The 16189-nt window shown below is 54.6% G+C and overlaps 5 protein-coding genes across 5 annotated transcripts; 2 read left to right on the plus strand and 3 right to left on the minus strand.

Moving 5' to 3' along the window:
- Nucleotides 1-2453: 2453 nt before the first annotated feature.
- On the minus strand, nucleotides 2454-4248 carry CCOS01_04210 (snf5/smarcb1/ini1; the record flags this gene model as incomplete). The annotated part of the gene is made up of 2 exons (XM_060452392.1): nucleotides 2454-2549; nucleotides 2602-4248. 2 exons carry the CDS (start codon nucleotides 4246-4248, stop codon nucleotides 2454-2456), a joined length of 1743 nt encoding a protein of 580 aa, XP_060316350.1.
- An 832-nt stretch (nucleotides 4249-5080) lies between these two features.
- CCOS01_04211 (uncharacterized protein) lies at nucleotides 5081-7804 on the plus strand (the record flags this gene model as incomplete). The annotated part of the gene is made up of 1 exon (XM_060452393.1): nucleotides 5081-7804. The coding sequence occupies one exon, from the start codon at nucleotides 5081-5083 to the stop codon at nucleotides 7802-7804; it is 2724 nt and encodes a 907-aa protein (XP_060316351.1).
- Nucleotides 7805-9544: 1740 nt separating this feature from the next.
- CCOS01_04212 (SCP-like extracellular protein) lies at nucleotides 9545-10571 on the plus strand (the record flags this gene model as incomplete). Its single annotated transcript, XM_060452394.1, has 3 exons — nucleotides 9545-9953; nucleotides 10011-10128; nucleotides 10229-10571. 3 exons carry the CDS (start codon nucleotides 9545-9547, stop codon nucleotides 10569-10571), a joined length of 870 nt encoding a protein of 289 aa, XP_060316352.1.
- A 621-nt stretch (nucleotides 10572-11192) lies between these two features.
- CCOS01_04213 (uncharacterized protein) lies at nucleotides 11193-13425 on the minus strand (the record flags this gene model as incomplete). The annotated part of the gene is made up of 4 exons (XM_060452395.1): nucleotides 11193-12739; nucleotides 12807-12967; nucleotides 13024-13088; nucleotides 13150-13425. 4 exons carry the CDS (start codon nucleotides 13423-13425, stop codon nucleotides 11193-11195), a joined length of 2049 nt encoding a protein of 682 aa, XP_060316353.1.
- Nucleotides 13426-14279: 854 nt separating this feature from the next.
- CCOS01_04214 (major facilitator superfamily transporter) lies at nucleotides 14280-16173 on the minus strand (the record flags this gene model as incomplete). Its single annotated transcript, XM_060452396.1, has 4 exons — nucleotides 14280-14485; nucleotides 14540-15401; nucleotides 15457-15669; nucleotides 15724-16173. 4 exons carry the CDS (start codon nucleotides 16171-16173, stop codon nucleotides 14280-14282), a joined length of 1731 nt encoding a protein of 576 aa, XP_060316354.1.
- Between the last annotated feature and the right edge of the window lie 16 nt (nucleotides 16174-16189).

The following is a 16189-nucleotide window of genomic DNA, read 5'->3' on the forward strand; positions in this document are numbered from 1 at the left end:
GTTCACCGGATTTGGTGGTGATCAGCATTAATAGCCGCGACAAATTCAACGTCGTCCTTTAAACGACCATCTCACTCTGATCATCTAGGACCTCGCCGATAATAGCTTCACAAGCGAAGAGGCTTTGGTAGGCGAAGGGCATCCGCCCCTGGAGCATGGGTTTCCGGAGTGCCTCAAGCGAAGATAGATCTGAGGGATCTTCGCTGTGCCGTAGTGAGATGGCTGCAAGAAGTCAGGTACTGATGAGCTCTTTTCCCCTTGCGTACATCCGAATCGAGAGCCACTCCGTGCGTAGCAGCATGCTTAGGCAAGCATCCTGCCTTATGGAGCACCGCCTTGGAGCTATCGGGACACGAACGCTTTCGAAGCCGAGACAATGAGCCTCGTGGGGCGGCATTAGCTATTCCTGGAAGTCTCACGACAGCTTGACGAAGAGCCCCTCCGGATGCTGAGCCGACAAGCTGGGCTGGCCGGCAACAAAGGGAACGAGAGCCGTGAGCGCTTGTAAGAGGTGCCTTATCGTAGGCACACGACACGCAGACTGCACACGCAATCTATCGTGAGGTAGCATACATAGATGAGTAGCCCTCCTTCGATCTCGGGCCCGTCTTCCTGGACTTCCATGCGGTTGGCCTCAAGAGCTCAGGAACATGAAACCCTTCCCCTTCGCAACCCGTCATCGTCGGCACCAGCCGGGCCGCCGCAATATGGGACAGCATCGAACTGAAGCCGGAAAGGAGCGGGATGCGACAGAGACCCTTTCACTCGCGTATTTGATGGGTGGTGTGGCTGGTAATATCGTAGTTCGCCTCTTTGGAGCGAACGATGACGGGATGAACGTCGTTAACATCCGATGAACGCAAGCATGTCTCATCTGATGAAGGCGAGCGAAAGGCTGGTAGATCCGCTTATCGCCAACGAGTCAGATCGAGTCCGAACATATCCAACGGAACCTGGAATCACCGCGAATGTCGGGCGGTGCCCAGCACAACGACGCGCAAAAGCTGACTCTCGTTTCCCTCTTTCAGCGATGGAAGCCAAGCGCGAGCTTGGTATCGAGCGCCTTCGGGCGCAGCTCAATGGGTCCATAGAACAGAAACCTCAAGTCAGCTCCCGTCGGCTGGCCGGCCGTCCTTCTCAAAGAGTTTGAGTCTTCTCATTCCCAGCTGTCTGCGGCAATCCCATGGTGGAGAAGCCAGAGTCACTTGACCATGCGCAGATTCCACCCCTTCGGCATAGGCGCAGAAGCGAGCAGCCACTTTCCCCCCACTACCACCACCACTACACGCCCTTCACAGATCTGTGATACGCGCAGATTGGAAAGTGACGGGCCAGGGCGAGGCGATGCCGCCTCACAGGCCAGCCTGGAAGTCAGGTACCGCCCGGAGAAATCCCAGTGACTCGTCTCCGAGTCGGCAAACCAGGGGCGAGCGAGAGGAGGGCTGTTTAGCCAGTTGGTTTCTCCACATAGTACCTAGTTTGGGAGCAGAGGGAGGACACGCGTTGAGAAATCGACGGGAGAGAGGAAGAAGAAGAGCCTAACTCTAACTCTACCTTACCCCATCAAAGGGTTTACCCGGTGACATGACATGCCAACAAGGGGAAAGCGTCAAGTTTTTCTGTGGGAGAAATTGCGGAGGCTGACGGTGGTCGAGCTCCGTGGTTTTTCTCGTCCCGATTCGGTATCTCTGGCCATTTCCTTTGCCACGACGTCGCACTCGCTGGCCGTTGGGCAGGGAAACATGTGACCTGTCGCTGGCCGCGGGTATTCGCCTGACTGTACTGCTTTGGTGAATTCGGAAATGAGTTCGGAATGACGGGCGGTCGTCGGGAAGATGAGCGGCCTTCACGTGTTTCTTTTAAGATGAAGAATGATAGCTGAGGGTGTTTGAGAGATGAGAAGATCCAAGTGTTTGAATGAGTGAGGGGACTGTGTTGAGCGGTTTCTCACACAGTCAAATACACACAGTACCCTTATTCCAGTTTCGAGATGCCCCTCTACTGACAATATCATCTCATCGTCGTTTATTGACGTACTCAACCTTGCCTGGAATGGTGGCCTAAACGATGCTTGTCTGTGTGTGTATTGAATCCCTACACATAGTCTACAATACTTCCCCTACGACAAAGGGACACCTCGATCTTAATTAGCCCGAAAACAAGTGGAATATCGCACAACCCTGCTCGCAGCCGGACTCCTTTGACTGCCCTGCCCAGTAGGCCAGGGCCAGATTATCCCCAGTAAAACGCCTGCCTGCCAGAACCGCCGCCGCCTGCGCATCATGTACACAAAGAACTGGCCCACAGCGCACAGTTCTCCTCCTGGACCATCCGATGCGTCCTTCACCCCGGATCATGCTCTTTCTCTCTTCTCCTCGTTTTCGTCCTGTTTGCAAAATGGTACCGACGTCGTCGCTCACGAAATGACAAGGGAGAAGCTCCATCTTGTTCTCTCATGCTGTTCGGATGACCGTCAAATGCATATTCTTCGTTTGGCGGGGCAGCTTGCCATCCCGCTCGTATAGCAATCCACAGTTTTGGCATAGTGACTGTTTTCCTGTTAGCCCACATGCCTTCTTCATTACCAGATTGGGAACTTACCCGTGGTCCTGCAGGTCCAGGTCTCACCGCCCACACACTTGAGCCCCAGAGACAGCAGTGCCAGCATCTCCAAGATAAGCGCTCCGTGTCAGTCAAGCCGCTGCCTGCACCATATCCGGATCCCACGTCTGGCGTTCCGCGTCCACCAGGGGTTCCAGATCGGCCTATCGGGCTCAGACTGCGGAAGCGACGCTTCTTCTTGGACCGCTCGCCTCTGCCCATACGTTCTTCTTCCGGAGCTTCCACCACGTTGCCAAATCCAGAGAATGGCACGCCGCCCACCAAGCCAGTAGTTGAGCTGAAGCGAGCAGTCTCGCGACGGAGTCTGCGAATTTGCCGCTCTCTGTCGCCTTCTCGCTTCTCCATCTCTTCCTTGCTGAGGATCTCGACCTTGGGCTCCCAGGGATCGGCTAGATTCTCCGGATCGTAGCGCCATCCGGCGTCAGCTCCAGCCGTGGCATCGTTGGGGAACTCGCGGACTCCGTTCCAGCCCATTACCAGTCCACCCGCTTCGCAGGCCTCTTTCTTCAGGCGCAATACTGCTTCGTAAATGGAGTGTGTGACGGCAGGAACCCACTCGCCTGTCAATCCAAGGTCTTGGCATGTTTGACTGGCAAAGGCCTCCGGCATGCCCGGGGGGTGCAGCAGAGACCACTCAAACTTGTCCGTGTACAATGCTGACTGGAGGTTGATATTGAGAGTGACAATACATCGGTAGGCGTCGTCATGGTCATAATCGTCCGAGTCGACCGGAATAGGGCTTGCGTGGGCTGTCACGTCTGGTGCTGATGTCGCGTCCTTGACTCGGGATGGCGTTCCAATGCCGCCGTTTAGCATCGGAGTGTCGGAGCGGCTGATCACCGCGGCAGGCGTGGGTGTCTCGTCCTGGTTGATCATCGAGTTCGACTTGGTCGCGTCGTTGGTTCCAGAGTTCTGTGACTGCGCGTGAAACAAGGGATGCAGGGCAACACCGGCATATTCCTCAAGCTGGGTCCGAATCTGCCTGGCAATATCGAGCATAAGGTTGTGACGGTTCGGCAAGTCGAGGTCTTGGACGTATGTTTGCGCAAATTGTTCAGTCGTGATGACCGTCTCGTGCAGGTTCCAAAGGAAGGTATCGCGGAGCCGGTAGGGCGGCGTCATTTCTTGCGCTCGGTATTGCGGGAGAGATGTGTCGACGGTGTGAGGCGCCGAAGGAAAGGCGACCTGGGGCAAGAAGGACGGAATATCGAGCTCGATTCGGATGGGGATCAAGGTCAAAGGCAGATCTGCTTGCGCCGAGTTCTGTTGGTCATTTCGCACCTGGCGTCCCTTGCCGAACCAATCTCTCCAGATGCCCTGTACTTCGACAGGCTCGTCCGTGTCCTTTCCAGCCTTGTCCAGCAGATCCTGGCTGATTGCCGAATCGTCCTGTCTTCTCAGGCTGCGTAGACCGGTAGGACGACGACGGCCGCTGTCCTCGTCATCGTCGATTTCATCGTAGCCGTCTTCCGCGTAGTTGATGATGGTTGTACCGCGCTTTGTCACCCGGGAGTTGGTCGTGGTCGGAGCGCTGGCAACGTTCGGGGTCAGGAGAGAGTTGTTGTAGGCGCGGATTCGAGGCGCATAGGTGGAGAGAAACGCCTGGGGCTTCGGTCGGGCGTCCATGGTGGGAGACTATGAGACCCAATGGGTCATGGCAGGTTGTCGCAAGACGATGGGCGGCAGAGAAGTGGCCGGGGACACTTCGAGGGAGAGACGAGACGAGACGAGACTGCGCGGATTAGGGCAATCGTTTAGCACGAATTAGCGTTTCGTATAATTCTGGCGACTGAAGTTGGGTGCGTGTGGAGCTGTATCGCCGGATGCCTCGTTGCGCGCCGATGGAAGTATCCGTGGTGTTGAGGCTGGAAGGGGAGCGCTGCACCGATTGTGAGATGTGGATCGCGTTGGAATTGCATTGGAGAGCAGCAGGGCGCGTCAGAAAAATCAGGTCGGCGTTTCCCGACCCAGGTCCAGCTCCAAAAGGGCTTAGCGCGAAAGGCCCTACACAGGTACCGATAGTCTCACCGAACTCACCGAAATGCTACACCGAATTGACCGAGGTCAACGGTTACTCAACGACAAGGAATTGTATCATAGGGCAGCTGTTCTCGAAATGGAGCACTTTCAATATGTCTTTGTCAGTTCTTTAACAAACCAATTGTACTTTGTCCAATGGAACGATGTCTTTGTGCAATTATCACAAAGCGACAAGTTCAATTGTTGCGATTCGCTGGAACCTAGGCACCAAAAAATTGGGAGTGCTGGAAACTACATCATGGTGTTTGATAAATATTACAGACAAGTCCTCATAAAAAACAACATTTTTCATGATAGATGTAGATAACCAAAGATTTCTGGACCACAGCAAACAAACAAAATCACAACACGATAACCAAAGCTCGAGAGTATCCCTAAACAGCAAACTTACAGCAAGAAAACCAGGGAACTGGAGAAAATGGAGAGGCTCCAGCGATCCAGTGGCGACAGACAGTTGAAGATCAGCTTTGTGCTTCAATTCCTCGTTCAACGTCCCGATAAGGAGGCATCGTCACTGGCAGCATGTCGGTCTCCAAACGCCAGCGTCGTGGACCGTATCATCTACGAAAGTGTGATCGAAGAAGAACGACAAGATCTAGCCCGAATCATTGCCAACGGTCTCCACCAGATAGATCTACCTACATCAATCGGGACCACAGATGGTGCTGGAAACCATCAGGACCCTGATCCAGGTGTTTGGAATGTCTCGTTGAACGAGCAAGAGCTCAACATACTTGGGTCCCCCAGATGGCACCTCGCCCGTATTCGTTCTCCGCTAATGCCTATGATCCCGCAGACTTCGGCCATAATCATTTCAATTTGTTCCGCTCTCAAGGTCTCGAGGAACCTCACCATCGCCTTGAACGAGATTCCGCGCCTCCGCGTTGATGTCAAGCCCAAGGATGAAGACTTCACCCTCCCAGAAGTCCGTCGTATCCTCAACTTTCTATGGTTCGCCTCACCTTGCCTGAACGAGCTACATGCGCCATACTGTGGGCCAGGCTCACTAGTTGCTCCTGGTCTTGAGTTTGCACGTATGTTCAGCACCGATCTGCACGCCTTCCTTTCTGATGCCGAATGGCGCGGTGAGCCCACCGAGGCCTTCTTCACCCGTGGTTTACCAACTGCTAACAAGGTCAACATGCTCGAACCACCATCTATCCGCGGGCTAGACATTGAAAACGAAGCTATCGTCCGCGTCAATACCGCCGAAAGCTTCAATGATATCATTAGTGGCACCGAAATCCACATCAGGGACTGGGAAGGTCAAGCAGGCATCTTCCCTGGCGCCAACGACTTTTCCAGACTCCTTGACAAAGACCCTACGAAGAGAACCATAGGTTTTTCTCAGCACGCTGGGACATTGGACTCTGCCGCCATCGAGAACTGGATCAAGGTATGTCACGGCATCATCAACTTTTGCCTGAACGAAACTGAGGATCAAGTAGAACGTGTGGTTGGACAGCTGAAGCTACCCATCTCTACGTTTGGCTTCTCTGGTTCGTACACGACGACTCAATTTCTTGAAGATATTAACCTCCACGCACAAGCAGCATATTACGAACCTCTGGGCCGGAACCCATTCGTTCCGGAACTCGACAGCCACCGCCTTCGCAAACCCGCCATCAACCTCGAAGACGAAAAAGACTTGTCCCCGTACACCTTTGGCATCGAGCTCGAGTTCCTCGTTCCTTTCACCAACACCAAGTATACTGGCAAAGGCATCAAAGACCAGCGCTGGGTCTACGACCACTTCACCCCGTATGTCATCCCAAGTCCGAGCAAGCCCACTACACAGGACGAGCGCGATGAGCTGGCTGACCTGATGGATAAATACCTCGGCACTCAACCCAAAGACGAGCGCGGCCAGGCCCACGATGAATCAGCAAAATATTTAGAGAGGCTGCTCTGCGACGCCGGCCACTTTGGCGCCACGTTCGACACCGTCTTTGACCTCCAAGACAAATTCGAGGGTGAGGTCTCGATCCCCGGGATGCAGTCCGTTGCAGACGCCGCGGGCTGCCACCTCCACTTCTTCGAAGATGTCCTCGCGATGTTCCAGTGCTGGTACATTGAGAGAGATCCAAGCCTTTCAGACTGGGCTTCCGGTGAAAAGGGGTACGCCGGACACATCGGGATAGAAATGTCCAGTCCCATCTTGCGTGATTCGCCCAAAGATTTCGGCAAGATTGTCGACGTGTTGAGGATTCTCCGCGGCGGGCTTCGGCCGATGCTGGACATCAGTTGTGGCCTCCACGTTCACGTAGGCAGCGTTCGAGGCTTTTCACTGCGCAGCTTGAAGCGTATCGCCACCCTGATTATGATTGCTGATCCGATTCTATACACCCTCGTCCATCCGTCGAGGCAGTGGAATCCTATGACGGAGCCTCTACACCTCGAAGCGGCTGTCGCAAAGGCCGAGGATTTGCCCGACTACACCGCAGCGTTTGTATTCGAGGACGCAGGTGATAAGTCGAGAAGTAACCCCCTCCAGGTAGGCATGGCCAATGTGCTCTTGGATCTAGAGGCCAATGTCCCCATGAACGACTTGCCCCGAAAGCTACGCGGTCAGCTAGCCAAGCTCTGGGCTACGAATAGTCTCGCCGCCCTTCTAGCCCAGCTCGCCCCGTTCCGTGGGTGCAAGGGCGGCACCGCCTTTGGCGCGCTCAAGTGGGATTTTACGAAGCCGAGCAATGACCCGCGAGCGAAGGGAACCATCGAGTTCAGAATGCTCGAGGGCACGCTCGATCCGGTGTTGATTACGCACTGGACCAAGCTACTTCTCAGAATTGTGGAAAGAGGAGACGCCGCGACAACGAAGGAGTACTTCGAGACCCTTTCTATCCTCGCCAAGGAGCGAGGAAGTGCTGGCGAGAAGCTTGCTGCGTTGCTGGGTGCCCTTGGCCTCGAAAAGCACCTGCCGTTCTGGAGTAAGGTCCAACAGACGAATCAAGCTATGGACGTCGAGCTGGAAGAAAACGATTATGGAAGGAAGATCATGCCCGAGGATTGGGAATTGCCCATATATCGAGAGACGGAAGGCAATAGGCAGGAGTTTGAACGCAGTTGGTTTGAGCGGAATGTCGTCAGAATCCCAGAGCTTGAAGAGGATGTTTGGGATAGGATCATAGATATTCTTTGAAATTATCGGAAGGTGGGGATAGATACCACCTGTAAGTCAATAAAGTGCTTCTTAACTGGTTGATAGATATATTGGAGAGCACATGAAGATAGACGTACCCAAATGCCACGTCCTAGTGATGCCTGTCTCTCCAGAGAGTTGGACGCCGCCTAGAAATTTTGCCACAAGCAAACAATTTAGATAGGCTGCCATACATGATACCACACAGTTTGCTGCTATCTAGATGAACGAAGAGAAACACGCCGTTTCAAGTACTCTCACATGTAAGGAGTTGAGGGTAGCTCAACGTGGCCACTAAACTCCTTGGACCACCACACTTGAGCCGTCTAATCCCCCCCCCTCCCCCTCGCATAGCGTTGGTCCTTCCTCCCAACTGTTGGAACTAGACTGTACCTTCTGCAATCGTTCCTTCATGCTCAGGATGAGGCGGTTCACTCTAGGCAACAAAGGGAGGGCCGTGCGGTTGTGGGCTACACTGTGAGCATGGCCCACGTAGCTCGAGGAAGAAGGAGCGTACAGGCAGGATGAAGAGGCCACATCAACAATGCGTGCGAAATAGTTGTGATTCGACTTTGCAATCGCGAGATATTATCATTGAACGTCGCCTGGGAGATGTTTTACAAGAGCCAAAAAGAGTCGGCGGTTGGGTGGTGTTGTGTATGTAGGGAGCGCCCGGGGATGTAAGCCACCTCGCCTAAGGCAAGGGCCTATCACCACGGCTCATGGCAGCTCTCACAAAATATCAGTCTGAAATCTCCTAGGACTGCTGTATAATTGATATGTTGCACAGGCATGAAAAGCTGCACGTTTGTGCGGGGGGTCTTTGTTGCTGACCACATCTGGGGATCACTTTGAGTGCATACGCAGTGCAACCATGCTCCTGCCCGCAAAGCTTGGCCTCACTGGGCTTCCACTCTTCCCAGATAGATTCCAATTGATTCGAATCACGTGCTCTTACTTCCATGATATTTCAGGAGTTGTCAAGGGAGGAAGGGACGTTCTTGCAGCTTAGGTAGAGCAGTCGAGAGATCACGTCTCTCCTCCCCTCTGGTCTGGCCTCTCATTTTCAGCTGTCGTGCTTCAGGGAAGATTCCGAGATGGCTTGTCATTTTGCTTCATCTAGATTAATTTACTGTCAGGTCAGCTCTACATCATTGGTCTCTCCATGTTGTGTCGCCCACCCAGTTCTCCAAGTGTGCTCCAACGAAGATGTGCCAGTTTCCCCTGAAAGACTCTGGCTCCTGCGTTCAAGTCTTCTGGTATCACCACCATCGTGATAATCTCGGAATCTCTATCTGCCACCATGACCTGTTGCCATCAGAATTGCTCTGGATGGGAAGGATAGGCTGGTTGAAAGTACAGCTGCGATCTTGACACCAACTTGATTCCTTCCGAGTTTCTATTGCCGCTAGAACGCCTTGGAATTCACGTCTTGACGAGAAACTTGTTCAACGGAAGGTACCTGATTTTGGGCTCCTTCCTCTGCCTATTGAGCCCTCCCTCCTGAGCCTTTATATAAACCCGCCTTCTCTCCCGCCCACCACCCTCTCTTCTTCTTCCTCCCACACACACGCACACTTCAATCTCTCTTCTTCGTTGATACCCAACTTCAAAGACTGCGTCTTTATTCTGCACTTCAACTTTTCCATTCAACACTGTCTCTTTCAGGCTTCTCATTCACTTCACTTCACACACACTTCACTTTCCAACTTCCCACACACACTACCCACAACAGTCAACATGATCAGCATCAAGACTGTCGTTACTGGCATTGCAGTCGGCCTCACTGCCGTCGGCATGGTCCATGCCTCTACCACCATTGCCAGTGGTGACGAGAACCGCGCGCTCTCCATGATCAACACTGCTCGTTCCGAGGCAGGTGCCCCTCCCATCCTTTGGGACAACAACCTCAAGGAGGACGCCGACACCTGGGCCCTTCTGCTCGCCAAACAGGGCTTCATTGGCCGTGCTCCTGATCATCAGCGTGATGGTGCTGGCGAGGTCGTCGCCTACTTCAGCTCTCTGTCTGAGGACAGCGTGCAGGTCACCAATCCTCTGGTCTCGGCTGTCAAGCTCTGGCTTAGCTTCAAGGACATGAACAATTTTCAGACCACTGTCGAGGACTACTACGAGACCCTCGGCACCACTGGTATGTCTTCGCCTCGTCTACTGACTTTCCTCGAGTTCGTCTGACCTTTTCCTACAGAGCAGCTCCTCTCTGACAAGGCTACTCACATTGGTTGCTCTACCCGCCTGGGCAAGAAGGGCCGCGCTGTCAACCCCCTCACTTCTTTCACGGTCTGCCGTGTCTACAAGGATGTCGAGTCAGTTGACCCTCTTTCCTTCTTCTTCTTCTTCTTCTTCTTCTTCTTCTTCTTCTTCTTCCACCATCCTCTCGCAGATGCTAACACTGGCTTGTTCCAGGCCCCCCGCTGTCATGGCTCGTCAGGACCTCAGCCCCGGCCCCTTCCAGGGCGACATCACCTTCTTCAGCCCTGGTCTTGGCGCCTGTGGCTGGACTGACAACGACAACTCCATGATTGTTGCCCTCTCTCACATCAAGATGGGCTCCCAGTCTAACGGCAACCCGCTCTGTGGCAATACCGTCCGCATTCAAGCCGAGGGCAAGTCTGTCGACGTCAAGGTGACTGACAAGTGCATGGGATGTGCCGTCAACGACATTGACGTCAGCCCTGCTGTCTTCAAGGCTCTTCTGGGTGACCTTGGCCGCGGTCGCGTCGGTGGTGTGACTTGGACTCTTGTCTAGGTCTACCTTTCTATTCAACAACATTTCTCACAGCTCAACATGGATTGGGATTTCGGAAGGCACCTTGACTTTCATCAGGACTGCATATTTTGGGGGGAGATGAGGACATGGCATGGTTATACCGTCAGGGGACGAGTACCTTAGTCTAGATATCTCCGCAATGCAGCAATGAATCATTCGCACTTGTCTGTTCCCGGTGATGTTTGTTTGTCTTTCACTCCGGTATGGCTACCGCGGCTGATTGGCGTTAGTTATGAGGCTGCCATTCAGCTATCTAGCTACCATCTTACCTTACTTTGCCGATGAACGTCGAGACTTGTGGAAGCTTCATTGAACAATAGCTGCCCTGCTTCGCTGGACGCCCGATAGATAACCCGAATATTAGCATTGTCATCATCAACCTCTTTGTTGTCATGAATCGTGGTTATTGATTTCATCTGTATATATACTTACTTTGGCCAGCGTATCTCCAGCCAAATCACCTACCATGACGCGTATATACACTCTTCCGACTACCCATTACCAAGAAGACCGACCACCCAAGTAGATATGCAAAAAAAGCAAGCAAGCCGCCCATCATCGAAGATCATAACTAGGCGTACACCATACTCAAACCACACACTACACAGCAACAGTATTCCGCTGCCGGATACTCTGCGACCTCAAAAACGAGATCTGCCCTCTCCGCACAGTCATATCCCCTCGCGGTGACCTCATGTCGTCCTTATCCTGCGACATACTCGGCGACAGCTCAAGCGTATTACTCCCATACAGATCGCTCGCGGACGGAGCGGGCCGCTCATCCCGCCTCACAGACAGATAAAAGAAATCCCACCAGAAAGAATGCTCCAAATCCCTCGGCTTCCCATCAGCAGTCCAGTATCGCTCCTCCGACAACTCTCTCGACAGGTGCCGTCGGAAATACCGGTCCTGGCTCACCCACCACGCGCGCCAGGCGACGAGGATACCTATCGTAAGAGGGATGACGGTGGCCCAGTAGACCCAGAACAGGTGGCTCAGCACGGGGATGGGATCTTTCGGGTTCGTGGAGGTGCCGCCTCCGTTGTCGCTGCTGTCTGCGTCTTCGCCTGAGGCTTGCCAGTCGAACATGGACATGCCGAAGAGGGTGCCGAGGAACTCGCCGGGGAGGAAGACTGCTGTTATTACGGCGAGGGCTTTCATTGAGGAGGAGTCGCGGGAGGAGGCGACGGCCATGCGGGCGTTGAGGACGTTGTCTTCTTGGGCCATTTTACTGTAGATCTGGGTAGTGTTAGCTTTGGGGGACACGGTGAGGATGTAATATATGATGCTCACAATATCAATCTGAGCGCGGCACCGGGCCTCCGACATGCGTCGATCCGTCTCGAGACCCATGCACATCCGCTGCAACCCCTCAAGATACTGCCGTATCTCATGCCAATGGTTCCCCAGCGGATCAGCCAGCGGATCCGGCGCCTTGGGCAGCGACCGCCTCCTCGTACTCGCAGACGACCTCGACGGCGGGCCCGTGGGCGGCTCGTCGGGCTGCACTTGCTGGTCCTGTTCATCCCTCTGATCGGCGTCCGTCTGTCGTACGTGGAAATCGTCGAGACGGATCTTGAGTTCCCCCGTCGACATGCGCTCCGCGAGCTCGTCGCCGGCCTGCAGCATCAGCTTGACCACCCTCTCCATCCAACGCACGGTGTCTAGCAGCTTGATCGACTCTTTAAGCACGTCGTGCGCGCTCTTCATCAGGTTCGCCATGCTCATCGGCCCGGCAATCTGTGGCATTTTCTCGTTATGCGAGGCCGCGGCCGTGGACGAGGCGAACGTGAGTCTGCGCATGAGCTTTGAGCGCTTCTCGCGCTCCATTTCAAAGGCCTCGAAGCCGGCGATGGAGCTGACCTGCCACTCGAGGGCTTTGACGTGGTTGATGTTCTCCATGACGGCCTCTTCGGTGCGCATGAACTGGACTTGGAGGAGGACGACGGGGGTGATGAAGGGGTGGGCCCAGTGGGCGCGGCAGGCCTCGAGGCGCTGGTCGTATTCGTCTAGGTTCTCGAGGGAGTGCTGGCGCGGGTGGTAGGATTGGCGGACGAGGACGGAGGAGGTGCGGTTGCGGACGTCGTAGGTCAGGGACATGAAGTCGTAGGGGGTTCTTGGGTTTTTGGAGAAGGAGAGAATGAGGCCTGGCAGTGTGTTAGTCATTCTTGGTTTCTGTGAGTGAGGCTGATGGTTGTCAGAGTGAATACTCACTCAGTTTGGAGCGGTCGAGGGACCAGAAGCGGGATTCGTTTGTGACGCGGCGGGAGTATTGGAGGGTGGCGGGGTGAAGATCCATTGCGTCGAGGTCTCTTGGGGTCATGGTGATGCCGTCTTCTCGGCGGTCAAAGGATTTGTTGCGGCGGAAGCAGATGCTGTTGCTGTTAGTCTCTGTCTGAGATGAACTACTCAATAAGGTGGGTGGACTCACACTCGTCGAACCCGTCCATCTAGAACCAACTCTGGGTGCCGTGCCGGCTCTTGTGTGAACACTCCCTACCAAGACGTTAGTTTCTTGTATGATAGTCTCGATTGGGTCATATTAGGGGAAGCTCACATTATGGTCAACAGAGTACCCATGACGAAAGGCTAGATTAAGCGTGTGGTGACCCGGCACCTCGTCCTTGTGCTGCATTTGGAAACTGATATCCTCGTCGTCCTCTAGCCCCGTCTTGGCGCCCGAGGGGATGCCATTGTCCTTCTTGAAGACGACGTACTCATCGTACTCGACCTTGGAGACGGCGTTGTCGTCCGAGACGAGGATGTCGTCGCGCAAGGCGAGGGTGTCGAAGCGGAACAGGTCGGACGAGTCGAGGCCTTGGTAGCGGGCCATCAGGGCGTTTGGGGGATGATGGTGAGCCGGGTGGTGTTTGACATGGCCAGGTCGTTGTTCGTGAGTTAGTTGTCGTCAATTGGTGAGCGAGCCTTTAATTGATGGTGAGTGAAGCTAATTCTGTAGGTGAATGAGGTGAGAATGAGAGTGAGAAGGGAAGTGAGTGAGATAATCATCCACCTCAACCCCCCCCCCCCCCGGTCTTTCTTTCACTCATTGATGAGGAACATGTTTTTTTTCTCACTCTTTCCGCCGGCCAGGCTACCTTGCCGATCTTGGCGGTTGGTCGCAGGCGGGTGGTTGGTGATTTTGGTGGGCCTCAATCGCGGGGGCGCTGTGCCGCTGATGTTGAGCTTTAAGGTAAGGTAGGCATGCCACAGGCAACGGGTTACAGCACCCGGAGCGACCCTTCAACGGCCGCCCCTCCCTGGAGCATGTGGTGCATTTGCCCCCCGTCCAGTGACATTCCTCGCTAAAGTTTGCCTCGCCTCAGCCACCACTCAATTCCCCAGACGGCCTCATTATGGGTCTTGGCGGGCGTCCTTGGCGGGTCTGCTGCCCGGGGTCTCGCTGTAGTGGCTGCCGGGTAACATTTTCTGGCCTGAAGACTTGCGCCGGTTGTTACTCCAAACCAAACAGCTGCGTCATTTCTCCTTCAACTTCAAAGTAACCTTATTCATCTCAGTTTCAAAATCATCGAGTAAACAAATAGAGTTTCGTTTGACCAAGATTCCCTTTGGCTAATCTAGAACAGTTGATGAGCGTCTCCCGAAACCATGGAACGGCAGCTCGGCACGACCCAACCACCCCGATAGCTTCATCCCCCGGCCAGTTCCTCCACCCATCGGACCCTGTCACCGCCGATTTCCCTCACCACCGGCGCCGATATCCGTCCTTTTCTCCACCGGCTCCTGTACCGGCCCCTGTGATTCTTCGGGTGAGGCCGGCTGCGGTTTCGGCGCGTCTTTGCGCAGCTTGAATCCGCCCCTCCATCCGATCCAGCTCTTCTCTCGTGGGCCTTTGAGCATGGTGATGATCAATGACAACCCGATAAATCCAACTGTACAACATTAGCATACCACAGCAATGACGAGACTCTGGCGAGAATACATACTTGAGGTGCCCGCGCTGTACCTCCATCCGCCCTGCGCGTACAATCTATTCCCCACCGCCGTGCCCGTCAACTGGCCGCAAAACACGCACACCATGTACGCCGTGTTCACCCTGTTCCTCGCCTTGGGGTTGATAGTGTAAATCGCAGTCCGGTTGGCAGTCTGCGCAGTCTGAATACCCATATCGATGCAAATCGCCTGGATCACAGGGCCGGCGACGGTAAAAGTACCCGTAAAAGCACCAATGATACACCCGATGAGAATGACCGTCTGCCCGAGCACAGAAGACAGCCACGGCACGTATCGGTCCATGATCAATCGTCCATACACCGGCCCACCGCAGATCGCCGCGATGCCGATCAGCGAGAATAAGCCGATGGTAATGGATGGGTACTCATACGGCGGCGAAGCCAACAAGAACGTCAACGTCGTCCAAAAGGACGTAAAGATGGAACTGATGAAGAACCCTATCAGACACGCCTGGACCAATATCGGCTCCGTAAACAACATCGTCACAATCGTCCACAGTGCGCGGAAGTAATTCAGCCCGTCCGGGTTCGTCGAGGGGTAATCCGGCACGAAGAAGAAGAGCAGTACCAGCAGCAGGTTCTGCGCCCCGAAGGAGAACCAGTAGATGTTGCGCCAGGAGGTGTAGTTCGCCACGATACCGGACAGCAGCCGCGCGATGAGCATGCCGAGCATGAGGCCGGAAGTCGTTATGGAGAGGGAGCTTGCTTTGCGTTCGGGGGGCGCCATGTCTGCCACGAGCGGGAGCATGAGTTGTGGTGTTACTGTCGTGGCGCCGACGATGAAGGACAGGCCTAGGAAGGCTTGGAAGGAGTTTGTGAGGCATAGGCCGAGCCACTGGAGGTGTCAGGATGATGGACTGCGCAAAAGGTCTTTGTATTGGGTGGCTCACCAGCATCGCTGTCACCCAGATGAGGCCTAGGATGAATGGCCGCCGGCGCAGCATGTCGCCCAGAGGGCAGATGAAGAGCAAGCCTGCTGCATAGCCGGCTTGCATCAGCGTCGCGACCGACGATGCCCTCTCGAAGCTGACGTTGAATGTCTCTGCGATTCTGTTGAGAACCGGTTGGTTGTAGTAAAGGTTGGCGACGGTGAACGTTGCCGCCTGGATCGCTTAGCATCTCAATCCATCGTGTGTGTATGATTGAAGGTAACTTACAACTGCAAACAGAAAGTTGAGGCCGAGAGTGAATTGAGGAGGATTCTTGGGATCATATCGCAACTTTCTCGGCGTCCAGGTGAGAAAACCAACTGTCGCGCCAATAACTCCTTTGCGACTATCCTTCTTGCCGCCATCCCGATGCGATTCACAGTCCGAATTCGAAGGCGACGGTGAAGGCGACCTCGTCTCGTTACCGCCGCCCGTGGATACCCGCTTCTCGTCGTCGTCGCCGCCAAAGCCGCCATCCCGGACAGAGTTCGCGGCTGAATTCCGTATTACTTCCTGCGGCACGGAGGCTTCTTTTTCTTCCGCAGCAGCAGCAGCCACCGCCTCGCCAGGCCCTGCCGTTGCGCCTGCGCCTGCGCCTGTGGGCGTTGAGCCCATGTCCTTGTTGCTGGCGTCCGTGTCACCTCTGCTGCGTTCAACAGAGTTTCGCTTCTCCAACATTGGGACCCTTCTGTAT

Source organism: Colletotrichum costaricense (assembly GCF_030867565.1).
Source record: "Colletotrichum costaricense strain IMI 309622 chromosome Unknown Scaffold_4.1, whole genome shotgun sequence".
Lineage (NCBI taxonomy): Eukaryota > Fungi > Ascomycota > Sordariomycetes > Glomerellales > Glomerellaceae > Colletotrichum > Colletotrichum costaricense.